Here is an 18,155-nt window from a genome sequence, read left to right as displayed (position 1 = left end):
GGTACTTCTCTCATTTACCAATAACATTATAATTTTATGCATCACTGTATATATTGTGATTTAAGGAAGGAGACCCATGATGTGAGGATGATGCTTGGCACGTTTCGAAAAAAGCTGCTCACCCCTATAAACATGCAGAACTGATGATTCTTGGTGATTTCAACCAGCACCCTAGTAGAGATTGTTATTTGTATGGTGGGTCCTGACTAAATGTTCTGGCACGGGGGCTGCTTATATTCCTCCATAGTGACGCAGTTTTGTGTGCATGCGTTGCTAGTATCCTCCAGTGGCTTCTAGATATTTTTTTTATCTATTTTACGGACAATCTGGACCTATTAACTAAACTTTGCAGCTGGTTAAGAAGATGAAATGTGCCTGGATTTAGAAAGTGTATAGACACATTAGAGCTGGGCTCATGTTGTTAAACTTCTTCAAGACCTTGTGAGACATGCCAATCCGATAGAACGTCTTCTAGGATTGAAGTTCAGAAGAGTGTTGCCTCCATCGTTGTTGAAAGAGGATCAGAGCTTGTACTCTATTTCTGAAGCTGGCTTCTAATTGAAAGAGTCTTTCTTACTTCAATAGGACGAGATAGCCCAGTGCTATTTTGGTTTGATTAGCACACTCAATCCATTACAGCATAAAAATACTTCTGCGAAATATATCGCCATTTTAAAGCAAGATATGTCCTCAACCCTACACAGAAAGCACCTGCTTAACTTCTTGTGAACTTTTAAAATATATGTTAACAATGTTGTTTTGCCTGAAGAAACGTTTGAACTGTGGCCTTCATCCAGAGGTGCCTAGGCAAGCAAAATATGGGTTATTAATGTTAAATCACTACTCCCAGAAATATTTTTGGGTAGGCAGAAGTTACAAAAACAACACGAAAGGATGATTGTCTTCATTTCAACGGACCCCCCTTACTATGTAGTTTTTGTTGGGCATCTCCTAGGTAAGAGCAGTGCAGAATCCTACTGGCTAGTACGCGATCCTGCTTGGTTGCCATTTACACTGAGGTCTGTTCATATCTTTTCTATTAGGGAGCCAGCCTAACCTAGAGTGCTGGCATATGGTAAAGAATTTTATAAGCCCTGAGACTGCTACATTTCCTAACTTTTCATTCATCAAAACACAACCTGTGCACAAGAAAACAGTTCCTTGTTTGCCTGCCTTCATGCCCTGAAAGTGGTAGCACTTGAAAAGTATAAAGCCCTGACTAAATGTTGGGAACATGGGATTTCTCACTCCTCGTACAGTAGATATGACTGACTAGAAACCTCACCAAAGAAGATGCTCATGTTTCTGTGGCATTACCGGATCATTAATATGATTAAACTGCACATACTAAAGTTTAAAACATATGGATCAAATCTGATGTGCTGCCTTCTGAAAGAAGAGGAACAACAAATTTTGTTTGTATATCTGACACAGATGCCACGTTCTGCAGCTCTACGCTTGCTTTCTGCAAGTCATTCGCCCCCCTAGCGGAACCAAACTGCATGCTTGCATTTGTCTTTATTAGGGCCTTGCTTCCCCTAATAATATGTGACTCCACAAAATGTTTCATTTGAATGTTAAGTGTTGGAAGCTAAGAGGTTGCTATACTCCGCTCTATTGACTGATATTTGAATTCATTATGTGATCATTGACCCTGTTAAAACTTCCTGTGCCACTGAACCCAGTCTTGCAGCGGGGCTGGTCCTGGCTAGCAACGGTCTGAAATGCTTCTCCTTGTTCTCGCTGCCTTCCCTTTGATTGCCAGGATCTCGGGAATAATGCAGAAAACTACCCTAAGGAATAAAATGTGAGAGCATTAGCAGCAAGAAAATCCATAATTTTCTAAGCACAGTCAACTTCAGTCTTTTCCAACTCAGCAGAGGTCTCACAGAGACAGTGCTGCCCAACCCGGACCTCTCCTAGGAGGGTGGGATCCTCGCAGTCGCCACTGTCATATCCACAGCAACTCAATCAGGTTTGCATATTTTACAATGTTCTGTCCCAGTATCATAACTTTCCTTCTTGATTTCTCAACACTAGCTCAATTTAGGCTGTGCCCATTGCATCACATGTTCCGGGCACATGTGGGTGCGCTTCACACAGTTATCTAGTAGCATTTATCCATCCTTGTGCTTGCTTAACTGTTCCCTGACATTGGTATGACTTCTCTCTCCAAATCCTTTGCTATTGAGTGCACTCCCTGGCTATACCAGCTGTTATCCCTTAAACCCCATATCCTTAGCCAAACTCTGCTTGGATCGACACACTGCTACCTCAGCATAGGCCTTCAATCCTCTCAGCCACTTGTATGTGTGGTCATAGCGGCAGAACATATGTTACTTCGAGATGAAGTCCTGGAACTATTGCAGCTACGCAAATCACATTTTTTTCGGGTAGAATATGCAGCTAGACCTAGAGAGAAATTAATGTATGCAACGTGTAGTTTGGTTTCAGGACGAGAAACATGAAACTTTTGTTTTGCCTTTTCCAGTTGTGGTCACTGGCCACAATAGGTTACATGCTACTTGGCACTCTCTACATAAGCTGCACTCTTACATGATCAATGGAACGCTACAAGCAGCGATGTGGTATACACAACCCCAGAACCTCTAAGCTGATTCTGAAACTGGAGTTTTGTGTCAATACCCAAATGGGAAGTAAGAGCCTGCCAACCTATCTGCAGAGGCACATCTAGTGACCTAGCCTTTGATTAGGGGCACTGGGATCCAGGACTGCAACAAAAATACAAAACCATAGTACGGACACTGTCTTTGAAAGCGTTTTGCTACCCGCATTTATGTGAGTATTTCAGCATCCATCTCTGAGATGAATACTTTAGCAACCAGATTATTTCCCAGGACCCATTTGGTAATCCATTTTCAGGCTTCTGAAATGTAATTTAGGTTAACATGGCATAGCATGACAATAACTAGTCATAGACGATTCTTCCTTTGTGCCGGATATGTCATCTAGCACCCCACTTGTGCCTCAGCAAGACAACTGACTAGTTCTGACAGGCTGCCTCCCATTTAATTGGTGCTGATTCCCAGTGCTTTATTGACAAGTTCATTTCTTGGGAGTGGGGGGGTGAGTTAGTGAAGATAATAACTTGTCTGACTTTCCTGAATAAATAAATTAGTTTTGTGGGCCAATTAGGGTTAAAGTTGTACATGTTTTTATAGATTACCAAGGTTTCTTTTGTGAGCATCTTCTTTCTAATTGGATTATGTTTGTTCATCTCTTGGGAAGTCCTCTTTTCCAAGCTATAGTCCCATTCTATGTGCGTCAATAGATCTCTTTTTACAAGGGTGAAGTAAGTATAACTGTTAACCAGTTTTCTGGTGTACGCATGACTATGTGAGTAGGGTGCTTCTGAGAAGTCACTCGGGAATACCACAGATTGCGTGCCTAGTCGGAGGTACACCACTGCCTGAGTGAAGAGATGTGTGTCCTCTCTGTACATTTAGCGGAGTCTTATGTGATTAATATGGTTCTCAGGCAAGTGGCTGGTTTGATGCCTACATTTGTAGCATGAATAAGGCGTGAAAGAATAATCAAATAGGAGCTGTGAGGGGTGCACTGTGTTGATTTGGCACGGAGAGAGTAGGATTCATCTTAGAAAGCCCAATAGCCTGGGAACAGACTCTTTCTAGGAGATCGAACATGACTGGTGCTGGCCAGTTCAGTGTAGCTCTGCACCAGCCTGTATTAGGTAGAATCCACCTGCAAGTAGGCAGATTCCCTGCTGCAGTCATCATCCTACACCATCTCTGCAATCTACGACAGCACACGATATTTCACATAACCATTGCAAACTGGTTCGCCTAAAATCCATGCATGCATTACGTTGGCGAAGCAGAGCGAGTCCTCACTTACATGCCATCTACTCGACTGGGTGAGTTGGCTTTTAAGTCCCAGGGAGTGGACCTTGCCCAAACCTTGCAATTCACCAGGTATCACACAGTGGATTTCTTACTAGGGATTCTTGCCATTTGCGTAACCATTCAATGGACCAATGACAGACTTGGAGGGGTAAGCCTCAAGTATGAACATTAGCTCATTAATATAAAGGTGACCTATTTTGTTAGCATGCTGTTATCAAGTCCCCCTCATTGTGACAAAAGATCAGAATGTGGCACATAGCTGGCTAAGTTACTGTCAGTATTCTTGTTTGCATTTATTAAGTTTATAGATAGTTTTCATGTGTTAGAATCGCCTAGATAAGGGAACCCGCGGTAGGAGACAGTAATTGGGATAACTCTTGGGACTCATGTCAAATGCAGACTTAGGCATACAAGCTTTCCCCAACATCAACTCTGAGGAATGTCAATGCGCACCACACAGGTTTGGTGCTAAATATGAGAAGAAAGGTACATCTGTCTATTAGGAACATAGAATCATTCGCCTAGATAAAGAACTGTGCGCTAAATATGGTGGAAATGGCTGTTTCAATGTTAGGCTTTCTGATTGCCATTAGTGCTGCATTTACCAGGCTTCCATTTAAGCTTAACGATAACGAGTAGTAACTGTTCTTTCGTTTGTCGTTAACGCATGCCTCACTTGGGCAGCAAAGACTCCTAGAGACATTCATAGTAATTTCTATCGCACCTCCCAGTAACTGCTGTAAGTGAGTAAAAAGTCGGAGCAGAAAGAAATGTAAAGATACAAGGTTACTTGGCATTTTTCCTCTGTTGCCAGCCACTGTTATTCTCTTGTGTGATGTGAACATCTTTTTATGAGGAAACTGGACGCTTGTATGGTATAACACACACCTAAATGTTTCCCCTCCCGTTTCCCCAAAGTCAAGTGGTTTCCAGCAGTGCCAAATTGCCCAGTCCTTCAGCAGCAGGATGGCCAAGGGAAAGGTTCAACAGAGAGCTGCCAAAGGGAAGAGATTGAACACTTTTTCTTCAACTATGTGAAGCAAAAGCAAAGAGCAGATGGTAACGTCCAGGATATTGACGAGGATGGTGAGTGTTGTCTTCTCTTGTAGTGCTCATGTAGTACCCTGGAGCCCTTCCTCTGTGATAAATATCTTCCAGCTTCCACAGAGGTACCTATTGCCTTCAGTTCCTTGTTATGTTTTTTATGTGGACAGATTTAGTTGCTCGTCAGCCTCATGTACTCAAAGAAATCTTTTAAAAAATACATCAAAGCTATTTGGGGCAGCCTTCTTCCTCCATTAGTTCGATAAACTGTTTTTTACCTTTTGCTTCCAGCCACCATGGCATACAGCATGACACAGCAGGCGAGCCACTTCAGCCATTGACTCGCTTCCACTGTGATTGAAAGCATCTGATCATTGGTACACATACATCTAAAGAGATGAACACCACAGTGTCAGAGTTGGTGAGCCACTACTGAAGTTTGCCACTGTTTTTTAGGTCTTGGACAGACAGGTGCTGTCTCTTTTGGGTCTCAGCTAGACAGCACATGCGTGGTCTATTCAAGACTATTATAATTTTACAGTAGTCTCAGAGCTCGCCTGTTGCTTACCATTTGTTGGCATGTGTGACACTCATCTGTACAGGCTCGCGGAAAAGGGACCAAGGACCGATTTATTCAACTTAATCAGTGCGCATCCGCTGCCCTTGACATAATTGAGGTACTTATTTTTAACTTCTAGTGACCTGCAAGCAGAAGGTGGGTGACTTAAAAAACGTGCCCAGCAAGACAAACACAATCCCAAAGTTTTATTTTCTATAGTTAACTAACTCCTTTCGCATATTTTGCCAAGTCTTCTTTGCTCTCCTTGCACTCATGTTTTGTTTTTAATCGTGGGCACAGTTCTCAAAAGATGACAATTACCTTGTTCTGGATAGTGCAAGTGACATTGTTTGTTTCTTATGTGTAAGTTCCGAATTTATGCTTTAACACATAATCATGCAATACACCCCAAACCACCTGGCTCCAGTCCACCCCACCCCACTCCACCCTCACCAATCCACCCCAGACCAATCCATTATACCTAAAACTAATCCAGTCCACACCAAACCAATCCACCCATCCACTCCAATCCAAACCACTGACCCCAATCCACCACACTCCAGTACTCTCAAACCGCCCCACCCCACCCAAATCTGTCCCACTCCAATCTAAAACTATCTGCCCCACTTCAATCTAAAACTATCTGCCCCACTCCAATCCAAAATAATCTGCCCCACTCCAGTCTCCCCCACACCAATCCAAAACAGTCTGCCCCACTCAGGTCTAAAACAATCTTCCCCACTCCAATCTAAAACAGTATGTCCTACTGCAATCTGCCTACTCCAGTCCAAAACAATCTGCCTCACTGTAATCTAAAACAATATGCTCCACTTCAGTCTTCCCCACACCAATCCAGAACAATCTGCACCACGCCAATCAAAAACAAACTGCCCCACTCTAATCTAAAACAATCCGCCCACCCTTATTTAAAACGCTTTGCCCCACTCCAATCTAAAACCATCTGCTCCACCCCAATCTGCCCGCTTCAATCCAAAACCTTCCATACTCCAATCCAATCTGCTTTACTCCAGTCTAAAGCTGTCTGCCCCACTTCAATCTGCCCCGCTCCAATCCAAAGCAATCTTCTCCACGTCAATAACCAAAACACTCTTGTCTAGCTTCAATCCAAATAAACTGCCCAACTCCAATCCAAAACTATCTACCCAACTCCAATCTACTACACGATAATCCACTCCAGTCTGCCCCACTCTAATCCAAACCGCATCAGCCCAATCCATTCTGCCCCACTCTAATCCAATCCAGCTCAACCCAAACTATTCCACCTCATTCTAATTCAATCCACTCCACTCCAGTCCACTACATTCCATCCCATTCCAAGCCAAACTAATCCTCTCCACTCCAAACTGCCCTCTCTTATCCCAAAAATATGCCCCACCCCAATCCAAAACAATCTGCCCCACTCCAATCTGCCCCAATCCAATCCAAAATAATCTGCCCCACTCTAATCCTAACCACCTCACCCCAATCCATTCCACCCCACTCTAATCCAATGCACTCTACCCCAATTCACTTCACTCCCTTCTTATCCACCTCAGTCGCCCCCATTCCAATCCAAAACAATCTGCTCCACTCCAATCTGCACTCTCCAGTCCAAAGAAACCTTCTGCACTCCACTCCAAAACAATCCGCCCACTCCAAAATAATCTGCCTCCCTCCAAATAGCCTGCCCTATTCCAATCCCAAAAATCTGCCCCTCTACAATCCACATAAATCTGCCCCACTCCAATCCAAAACAACCTCCTCCAATCCAGGCCAAACCAATATGCCCTCCTCCAGTCCAAAACAATCACCACCACTCCAATCTAAAACTGTCAGCCCCACTCCAGTTTGTCTCACTCCTGTCTTTCCCACTTCAATCCAAAAAAATCTAGCCCACTCCAGCCTGCCCCACTGCAATCCAGAAGAATCTTCTCCGCTCAATTCGGCCCCACTCAGATTTGCCCCACTCCATTTGAATCCAATCTACCTCACCCAACCAATCCACCCCACTACATCCCAATTCACCCACTCCAGTCAACCACAATCAATCAATCAATCACTGCATTTGTAAAGCGCGCTACATACCCGCGAGGGTCTCAAGGCGCTGGGGAGGGGGGGTGCTACTGGTCGAAGAGCCAGGACTTGAGTCTTCTGAAGGCCAGCAGGTCCTGGGTCTGTCGTAGGATGGTGGGGAGAGTGTTCCAGGTCTTGGCGGCGAGGTAGGAGAAGGATCTGCCGCCGGCGGTGGTTTTTCGGATGCGGGGGACTGTGGCGAGGGCGAGGTTGGCTGAGCGGAGGCTTCGGGTGGGGGTGTGGAAGCTGAGTCGGTTGTTGAGGTAGGTGGATCCGGTGTTGCGCAGTGCTTTGTGCGCGTGGATCAGGAGCTTGAAGGTGATCCTTTTGTTGACGGGGAGCCAGTGCAGGCCTCTCAGATGCAGTGTGATGTGGCTGTGGCGGGGGACATCGAGGATGAGTCGGGCCGAGGCGTTCTGGATGCGTTGGAGTCGTCTCAGGAGCTTGTTTGTAATTCCTGAGTAGAGGGCGTTCCCGTAGTCGAGTCTGTTGGTGATGAGGACCTGGGTAACATTTTTTCTCGTGTCGAGGGTGATCCATTTGAAGATCCTGCGGAGCATACATAGGGTGTTGAAGCAGGACGCGGAGACGGCGTTGACTTGCCTGGTCATGGAGAGAGTGGAGTCGAGGATGACCCCCAGGTTGCGTGCGTGGTCCGTGGGTTCCGGGGCTGTGCCTAGTGACGTGGGCCACCAAGAGTCGTCCCAGGCTGATGGGGTGGGTCTGAGAATGAGGACCTCCGTCTTGTCTGAGTTCAGCTTCAGTCTGCTGTCTTTCATCCAGTCCGCTACGGCCTTCATTCCTCTGTGGAGGTTAGCTTTGGCGGTGTGGGGATCTTCGGTGAGGGATATGATCAGCTGGGTGTCGTTGGCGTAGGAGATGATGTTGAGGTTGTGTTGTCGTGCGACGTGGGCGAGGGGGGCCATGTAGATATTAAACAGTGTCGGGCTGAGGGAGGATCCCTGTGGGACGCCGCAGATGATCTCGGTGGTTTTAGAACAGAAGGGTGGGAGGCGGACGCTCTATGTTCTGCCGGAGAGGAAGGATGTGGTCCAGGCCAGGGCCTTCTCTTGGATACCGGCGTCATGGAGGCATGCTGATAGGGTGCGGTGGCAGACCGTGTCAAAGGCTGCTGATAGGTCCAGGAGGATGAGGGCGGCTATTTCTCCTTTGTCCATCAGGGTCCGGTTGTCGTCAGTGGCGGCAATGAGGGCGGTCTCGGTGCTGTGGTTACTGCGAAAGCCGGATTGGGAAGGGTCCAGGATGTTGTTGACTTCAAGGTAGCGGGTCAGCTGTTTGTTGACAATCTTCTCGGTCACTTTTGCCGGGAAAGGGAGCAGGGAGATGGGCCGGAAGTTCTTGAGGTCCTTGGGGTCCGCCTTAGGCTTCTTCAGAAGGGCGTTGATCTCGGCTTGCTTCCAGCTTTCTGGGAAGGTTGCTGTCTCGAAGGAACAGTTGATTGTTTTCCGGAGGTGGGGCGCGATGGCTGCGCTGGCTTTGTTGAAGATGTGGTGAGGGCAGTGGTCCGATGGGGATCCGGAGTGGATGGAGTTCATGGTTTTGATGGTGTCTTCGTCGCTGACGCTGGACCAGAAGGTCAGGCGACTGGTGCGAGTGGTAGTCGCAGGGGTGGTGGACTCGGTGGTGGGTGCGGGGGGTTGGGGTTGAAGCTGTCATGGATGTCGGTGATCTTGCGGTGAAAGAAGGTGGCCAGGGAGTCGCACAGGTCTTGAGATGGCGGGATGTCGTTGGTGATGGGGTTGGAGAGTTCTTTCACGATGCTGAAAAGCTCTTTGGTGTTGTGTGCGTTGTTGTCTAGGCGGTCCTTGAAGGTGGTCTTCTTGGCGGTCCTGATGAGTTGGTGATGTCTGCGGATGGCGCTCTTGAGGGCTGTGTGGTTGTCTGGTGTTCGGTCGTGGAGCCATTTCTTCTCCAGCTTCCGACAGGTGTGCTTGGAGATCCGGAGGTCCTCGGTGAACCAGGCGGCTTTCTTGTTGGTGTGGTTGGTTGTAAAGGTCTTGAGAGGGGTGAGGGTGTTGGCGCAGTCGTTGATCCACTGTGCGAGGTTGGTCGCGGCGGTGTCTGGGTCGGTGGGTGGTCTCAGGGCAAGGGCAGTAGTCAGTTGGTCCTCGGTGACCTTGCCCTAGCAGCGGCATGGTAGCTGTTGGGTGCGGTGGTGTGTGGTGGGTTTTCTGAAGGTGAAGTGGACGCATCTGTGGTCGGTCCAGTGTGGTTCGGTGGTGTGGTTGAAGGAGACGTGGGGGCTTGCGGAGAAGATGGGGTCGAGCGTGTGTCCAGCGGCGTGAGTGGGTGTCGTTACGAGCTGTTTGAGTCCGAGGTTGACAAGGTTGTCGATCAGGACGGTGGAGTTGGCGTCGTTGTTGTTCTCGAGGTGGAAGTTCAGGTCCCCGAGGAGGATGTAGTCCGTGGAAGCGAGGGCATGGGTGCTGATGAGGTGGGCGATGGTGTCACTGAACTGTGGGCGGGGTCCGGGAGGTCTGTAGATGAGAGTTCCTCTGAGGGTGGTGTTGGGGTCGGTGTGGATCTGGAAGTGGATGTGCTCGGCGGTGGTGAGGGTGTCATAGGTGTTCGTTGAGATTTTGATGGAGTCTTTGTGGATGATGGCGATTCCTCCTCCCACTCCGTTGGTGCAGTCTCTGCGGGAGATCTCGTAGCCCTGTGGGATGGCTATGGCGATGTCTGGTGCTGAGGTGGCGTTCAGCCAGGTCTCCGTCGGGAAGGCGACGTCGGGGCGGTGGAGTCTAGGAGGTCCCAAAGTTTGATGGCGTGCTTGCGAGCGGAGCGGGTGTTGAGGAGGATGCAGCGGAGGTGGTTGGGTTCTCTGGCTGGTGGTGTAGAGGGTTGGATGCTGGGGAATCTGCAGTTCCGGCAGGTGAAAGGCCCCTGGGTGCGTTTCGGGGTGGCCCGGTAGCAGGTGTGGTCTCGTCTGGTGTTGAGTGCGTGGAGGGTGCTTGCGTCATAGTGCAGTCTGGCATTGCGGGGGTGCGGGTTCCAGGGGTTCTGGTGCTGGGTGCGGTCCAGGCGTGGACGGGCGCAGACGGGCTTGCCTTAGGTGCGCCAGCGGCGTGCCCGCTTCGCGGCCTCCATATGAGGGCAGAGGGAGGGAGGAGCAGCTGGGAGGTGGGAGCGGGCGGCCAATGGGAGTGAAGGGGGCGGGGCAGCAGGGGCTCAGCAGCAAGTGAAAAACCCGGGGAAAAAACTGTGGGAAAAGACAGCGGGAGAGGGACAACAGAGCACAGGGGTACAGAAAGCAAAACACAAGGGCACAGAATGAAAAAACGAAGTGGCACAGAAGGGGTACAGAAAAAAGGGAGCGAGTAGTCAGGCGGCAAAAGCGGCAACGGAGGTTCAACCCACAGGGGGCTGCGTGGCAGATGGGGGAAGCGACCTGCCTGGTGACAGGGTCAAAGGTCGCTCCAATCCGGTCCACCCCACCCCACCCCACCACAATACAATCCAGCCCAATCGAATACACCCCCTTCTAAACCAGTCCACCTCACATCAGTCCACTCCACTCCAATACACCCCATCCCACTCCAGTCCAATTCACCCCACTCCAGTCCAATCCACCACACTGCAGTCCAGTTAACCCCACACCACTCCAACCCAACCCTCCCACTCCAATCCATCGCACTCTAGTCCACTCCACCCCACCCAATTCTAGTCCAATCCACCCCACTCGAGTCCAAACAATTCAGCTCAATCCAACCTCCCCACTCTAGTGCAATCCAACCACCCACTCCAACCCATTCCACCTCATTCAAATCCACCCCATTACAATCAACTCCCCGCCATCAAATCCATCCAACTCCAGGCCAACTCACCTTAATCCACCCCCTCCTGTACAATCCAGTCCACCTTAATCCACACCACCTTAATCCAACACATTCCAGTGCAATTCGCACCTCACCAATCCAGTTCACCCCACTCAGATCCACCTCACTCCAAAAAGTCCACCTCTCTCCAATCCAGACCACCATGCTCCATTCAACCCCACACAAATCTAATTGACCCCACTCCAATCCACCCACTCCACTCTAGTATAGTCCACCACAATCCACCCCACTTAAATCCAGTCTACCTCACTCCAATCTACCCCACTCCAGTTCACCCATTCAACCTGTGCACCAGTCCACCTCCAACCAATTCAATCCACCCCATCAACCCCACCCCAGTTCACTCCACCCCAATCAAACTCATTCCAATCCACCCCAGTCCAATGTATCCCACTTCAGGCTACCCCAATCTAGTCCACCCCATCCAGCCCACCCCACCCCACCTCAATCCAATCAATCCAATCCACCCCGTCCCACCCGATCCACCCTACCCCTTTCAGTTCACTCCACTCCAACCCACCACACTCTAATCCACCGCACACAATCCACTCCACTACAGTCCAACCTACTCCACCCCAGTCCAGTCTACCCAGTCCACTTCACTCTACCCCAATCCACCCCACTCTTTATCAGTCCAATCCACCCCACTCCAGCCAAATCCACCCCACCCCACTCTAGCCAAATCCACCCCACCTCAGTTGTCACCCCCCACTCCAATCCAGTTTATCTCACCCTATTCCAAATCTACCCATCTCCGTTCCAATCCACCCCACTCTACCCTACTCCAATCTAATAAATCAAATCCACCACACTGCACTCCAAAGAATCCAATCCACTCAGTTCAGTTTAATCCACTGCACTCCAGTTTACACCACTCCAAACCAGTCCACCCCACCCAAGTCCTACCGCTTCAGTTCAGCCCATCCACACCAATCTAATCTAACCCACCCTTTTCCAATCCATACCACTCCAATCCATCTCAATTCGATCCACCTCACCCCATTTCAAACCACCACACTCCAATCCACCCCACTTTGCCCCATTCCAATCCACTCCACTCTACTCCATTCCAATTGAGCCCACTAACTCAGTCCACTCCAGCCCACTCCACTGTACACCACTTCACTCTACAAAACTGCACTCTTTGACACTCTCTGCCACTCAACCTCTACTCAACTCTACGACACTCTACTCCCCTCCCCACTTCACTCTGACACTCCACACCACTAACTTTTAGCCATGCTGACAGCAACCACACTGGTGTACAACATGGCAAAACACATTGCCAAGCAAATAACGTTTGTCCAAAGCTTGTTTTTCTTTCCTTTCTCTAACCTTTCCTTCGTCGTTTAAATGATGTTTTCTGGCTTTTCAGAGCCAAAGGGACCTTTTTTGCACCAGTAAAAAAGCATTTTCTCTGTCACATGCATTTAAATTTAAAATAATGCCCATAACTTTCCTAAGTACACCTACTTTCTGGAAAGAAGGCAAACTGTTCTATTTAACTGTACATGATAGCTGATTTTTAGCTTTCCATATTATTATTGCAAGCAAAAGACTGCCATGTTTAGGCAGATCATTTGTTTTATTTTTTCTTTTCTTTATTTTATTTTTGTGGCATATATTCGCAAAAAATAATTTAACCATCACACCATTACAAAGGCCAGATCTGTTGATTTTTGCAATGCTTTTTTAAAAATGGTTTTCACAGGGAAATGCTATTCCTTTTTAAAAAGAAGAGCAGTGTGCCCACCTTTGGGTACACAGTAGTAACCCGAGTTTTAAAGGTTACAGAGAAGACACCTTTTGTAAAGGAGTGGCTTGAAAATCCTCAGTTATCTCCATCTTGTCCTTCGTAGCTATTGTAATTATCATCTACACTCTCATCTCAAAATGTTCTTTGTCAGGCTTTGCGGGCTATAAAACCATAACAGCTGGCTGCCTGAATGTGTCTTGGCTTCTCTGAATGGAAGCCGTCAAAGTCAGAATCATAGTCAAGGTTCTTTCAAAGCCGCCTGAGGAATAATTCCCAAGATGTTATAGAAATTAGCTCCACGCTGCACCCTGCTTAGGAACCATGCACATAAGCTTCTAACTTGATTGCTCAACATTTATTCAAGCCAATGAATCGCTGAGACACATCATTAGAGTTAAGGTTAAAAAAGATGGTACATCTTCAAACCCCATTTTTGACATCTGAGTCCTGTGAGTATCAGGAAGTTGATTAAATCTGAACTATTCAGACTCCTTAACAAGCATTGGCAAAGCCAATATGTTTTAGCCATACCAGTGTGGCTGCTGTTCAGCATGGCTAAAGGTGAGTGGGGTTAAGGAGAGTAGAGTGGAGTGTCAGAAAAAGGAGTGGTATAGAGTTGAGTGTCATGGAGTGGTACAGAGTGGGGTGGTGTAGTGTTGTGGAGTGTCATCGAATGGAAGGACACAGTGTTGTAGAGTGTAGTGGCATAGTTACGTAGAGTGGTGTAGAGAAGAGTGGAGCGGCATAGAGGATGTTGAGTGGAGTAGAGTGATACAGAGCAGAATAGATTGGTGTAGATTGGAGTAGCATAGAGTTGAGTAGTGTAGGAGAGTGGAATAGACTGGAGTAGTGTTGTAGAGACGAGTGGCGTAGAGTGGCATGTGATAGAGTGCCAGAGTGGAGTAGCATAAAGTGTAGTTGAGTGGTGTGGAGACGTAGAGTAGCGTGGAGTTGTGTGTCATAGAATAAAGTGAAGTGGCATGGAGTGCATAGAGGGAGGTGTATAGAGTGGAGTAGTGTTGTAGGGTGGCATAGAGTGGAGTAGAGTGGAGTGCAATAGAGAGAGTGGAGTAGAGTTTAATGGAGTAGAGTGTCATAGAATGGAAACTGTTGAATGTTGTGTCTGAGTGGAGTGTCGTAGAGTGCACTATAATTAAGTGGAGTAAAGTACAGTGGTGCAGAGATGATTGGCATAGAGTGCATTGGCTTTGAGTATAGTGGTGTAGAGTCAATATGCGTAGAGTGCAGTGACATAAAATAGAGTAGCGCAGAGTCGACTGCAGTGGCGTTAGAGTGCAGAGGCATAGAGTGGAGTGGCACAGAGTGGAACATAATGGTGTAAGTGTAGTGATGTTGAGTAGATTGTTTCAGAGTAAAGTGAAGAGGCGTGGAGTGGTGCAAGGTAGAGTGGAGGGTTGCAGGGCAGAGCTCAGAGATGTAGAGTGGTGTAAAGTGCAGTAACATGGAGTGGTCTAGAGTGCAGTGGGGTGGAGTACAGTGGTACAAAATAGATTAGAGTGGTGTATAGTGGAGTGATGTAGAGTTGAGTGGTGCAGAGTAGAGTGCAGTGGCATAGAGCAGAGTGGAATTGAGTCCAGTGGCGGAGGATCCAGTCTTGCAGAGTAGAGGTCATAGATTGCGGTGACGTAGAGTGGAGTGGGGTAGAGGTGTGCATTAGCGAAGAGTACAGTGGTGAAGAGTGCAGTGGTGCATAGTAGAATGGGGTAGAGTGCACTGGCATAGAGAGGAGTGGAGCAGAGTAGCGATGTGTAGAGTAAAGTGGCATAGAATGCAGTGTCATAGAGTGCAGTGGTGCACAGTAGATTAGAGTGGTGGAGGGTGAAATGGCTTAGAGTGTAGTGGCATTGAGTGCAGTAGAGTGGTGCAGAGTAGAGTGCAGTGGCGCAGAGTAGAGTGGCAGAGTGCAGTTTTGCAGAGTAGAAGGTTATAGAGTGCAGAGGCATAGATTGTTGCAAAGTAAACTAAATGTAAAGTGCAATGTTGTAGAGTGGTGCAGAGTGCAGTGGCGTAGAGTAAAATATTGCAGTCAGTACAGTTGCGCACAGTGCTGCAGTGCAGAGAAGATTGGTATAGAGCGCTCTGGTGTAGAGTACAGTAGTGTAGAGTGGCACAGAGGAAATAGAGTAGGTAATTTCAGAGTAGAGTGAAGTGGCATAGAGTGCAGTGGCATAGAGTAGAGTGTCATAGAGTAACGTGCTGCAGAGTAGATAAGAGTGATTTAGAGTGGATTGGAGTTGAGTGCAGTGGCGAGGATTGCAGCAGTGCATAGTAGAGTAGTGTGAGGCAGAGTGCATTGGCATAGAGTAGAGTGGTGTACAACAGAGAGACGGTTAAGTGTCATAGAGTGAGATGACAACAGTGTGGAGGGGAGTGGGGCAGAGTAGAGTGCAGTGTCGTGGAGTGGTGCAGAGTAGAGTGGAGTGGGGTAAAGTGCAGTATGCATGATGTAGTAGTGCACTGCCATTACAGACAGCACATCTTGAATTGAAATGACAATTACATTTGCACAGACATACAGTTTTACTGAGAAAATTATACAGCGCACAAACAATGTATGGAAATGGCATCACCTAGTGTATTGATTTTTTTCATCATATTAAAATAATTTCCACCTCACTTCAGAATTTCCAAAAGTGTGCTTCATTTGTGCATTCTTTACTCTGAAGTATCTGCACAGTTCATTTACAGATATTTAAATCTTGTTTTGTGCTGGAAAACAAAATAACATCATAGAGCAGACCCTGAGTAGCAGCTACAGAAATAACGTCGTACAGCCTTTCTGTCTCGCATGGGTACTCAGCAGGATTGTAACATAAATCCTCTCATTTTGAAGTCAGAAAAAAAATTTAAACACCAAGCTTCCTGGAAGACAAGGCATGACATTTAACCTCTGTCTTTGAACTCATCATAAATGTGACAAGATAAGGACATGATTCAAAAGTCTGTTCACAGAAATTCAGTACTGGTGAAAGTCCTGGTGGAAGAAAGAAGGAACAAAGGAATGAACTCAAACTGGACAGCCTAAAACAAACAAACCCAGCTAATAGAAAGCAAGCAAATGTGAGTTACAAACTACAAAACCAATGGTAAGCAATGGAAGGAATGCATTCCCAGGGAAGCTTTCCTAATGTCCCCAAGATGTAACCAAACTAGAGAGCTGCGCTGTCTGGTAGCCTTCGTCCTAATAAAGGACCTTGTAGACTATGAGAGTCCATGACTGGAGAACATAGCTATGAATCATTGAATGTTTTCTCCCAAGTGAAAAATAAGTGCGCTGTTTGTTATAAATCGCATAAATACTATATATTCTGCACCCTTTGTAGGGAATGAACCACAAGACCTATTTACATGGGAAGTGAATGCACAATACCAATGGAAATAAAATCCTGATGCGCTTTTGGAAATGAAATGCTCAGCTGTGTTTTTGGGAATAAAATGTTGTTTTGCACCTAGCACAAGTAGGGTGTGTGATGCTTCATCTGGCAGGCTATTTCAAACCATTACACTTGCGGAGAAGAAATAAATTACAATCTTCACAAAACCTAGCACAGTTTGTTCATAAAGTAACAAAAAATCATATTGCTTCAATTTTTGTTTTTTTTAGCAAGTCGAAAACTAGTTGGCTTCTTCTTACTTTCAGCACAGAATTCTGCATGCGTTGTTGGTGTTCTGATGCTGATTGAATATCTGTTGTTAAGTGGGGATTTTTTGTTCATTATCTAAGATTACGTGTTGCTGCTTAATTTCTGGCTTGCTTGGTCATTGTCATTTTAACACTTGTATAATACTTTCTTGCCCTTGCAAGGAGCACTGCAGTACATTACTCTAAATACAGAGCTGCTTCCTTGGCTCTAGTATCCAGTCAAGCAGGAAACCTTAAAAAGGAAAATGTGGTTTATGCATATTTTGGAGCTGCATCCAGGGAGAGGGCAATCCGCTTCTTGGCTAACCCACTTGGAAAAGCATACTCACTCGCCTATGCCTGGTCATTGCTTGAAGTTGGAAGCCAAATGACTAATAATCTTTCCTCTGTTAAATAGTACGAGATTGAACGCCTCTAGGCCTGTTCATAGTTAGAACTCAAAGCCTTAGTGGATCCAAAAATTGGTATGTTTCCCCTTACGCATGGCAGTCTGTCCCAATGTCGTTAACTAGGCTAGCATGTCTAAGATTTCCTGCCTTGTCTCACTGCCATGCCTATATCTCTCTGTCTGTGCCCCCTTGCTTTCATGTCTGTGCCCCATTTTCATCATGTCTCTGCCTCCTGGTCCCCTTGTTTGTGCCTCCTTAACTCCTATGTCTATGCATCTCTGTACTTAAGCTGTTCTTTCACTTCCCCAGTGTCTGCCGTGATGAGTATTCTGTGGACATCATGCCCTTCCTGAAAATGCTGCATGTTTGCTACTATTTTTCAGAGTTAAGTCCCCCTCCTGCACTGGCCTCAGAGCCAGATGCCGGTGACGTGGATGCAGAGAAGCAGCTTCCAAGTCATATTCGCATTGCTGAAGATGTGATGGAGAGATGTATACATCTGCTGTCAGACAGAGACCTGAGGGTCCGCTTAAAGGTCAGTGGGAAGCACCATCTACCCTGTAACTGTGGTGTCCTTTGCTAGCTTTGCTCCAGCTCCTGCAGAAAGCCTGATATATCTACCCAAGAATACAGGAACCCTTCTCTCATGTACGATCCCATGACTCCTAGGGCTTGATGAAATCTGATCAACCTTCTGCTGTGGCTATCGGTAGCTGATGGTATTGTATAAGATGGTGTATTTTGACTTTGCTCTGTGCAGAGCGATAAAATCACTAAACAATTAGATATTATAATTTGGAGCAGTTGATGAAAAACAAGGCACTTTTCATGATCAAGTATCTTAGAGCACTCAAAACAACAATATGTACACTACAGAGCTTGCATTTTTTCATATTATACCGTGGATACTGTAAAGTGCTGCATGATGC

The 18,155-nt window shown here is 47.0% G+C and overlaps 1 protein-coding gene across 2 annotated transcripts in view; it reads left to right on the top strand.

Moving 5' to 3' along the window:
* Positions 1-18,155, top strand: part of TTI1 (TELO2 interacting protein 1) — a 167,303-nt gene that overhangs the window by 24,157 nt on the left and 124,991 nt on the right. For both annotated transcript variants that reach the window (XM_069243735.1, XM_069243736.1), the window contains exons 3-4: positions 4,803-4,970; positions 17,610-17,761. In XM_069243735.1, coding sequence (XP_069099836.1) covers positions 4,803-4,970; positions 17,610-17,761 — 320 coding nt within the window. The remainder of the gene's footprint in view (positions 1-4,802; positions 4,971-17,609; positions 17,762-18,155) is intronic.

The sequence above is a fragment of the Pleurodeles waltl genome, chromosome 7 (assembly GCF_031143425.1).
Source record: "Pleurodeles waltl isolate 20211129_DDA chromosome 7, aPleWal1.hap1.20221129, whole genome shotgun sequence".
Taxonomy (NCBI): domain Eukaryota; kingdom Metazoa; phylum Chordata; class Amphibia; order Caudata; family Salamandridae; genus Pleurodeles; species Pleurodeles waltl.
Note: the sequence above shows the minus strand (reverse complement) of the source record. Positions and strands in the feature narration are given on the sequence as shown.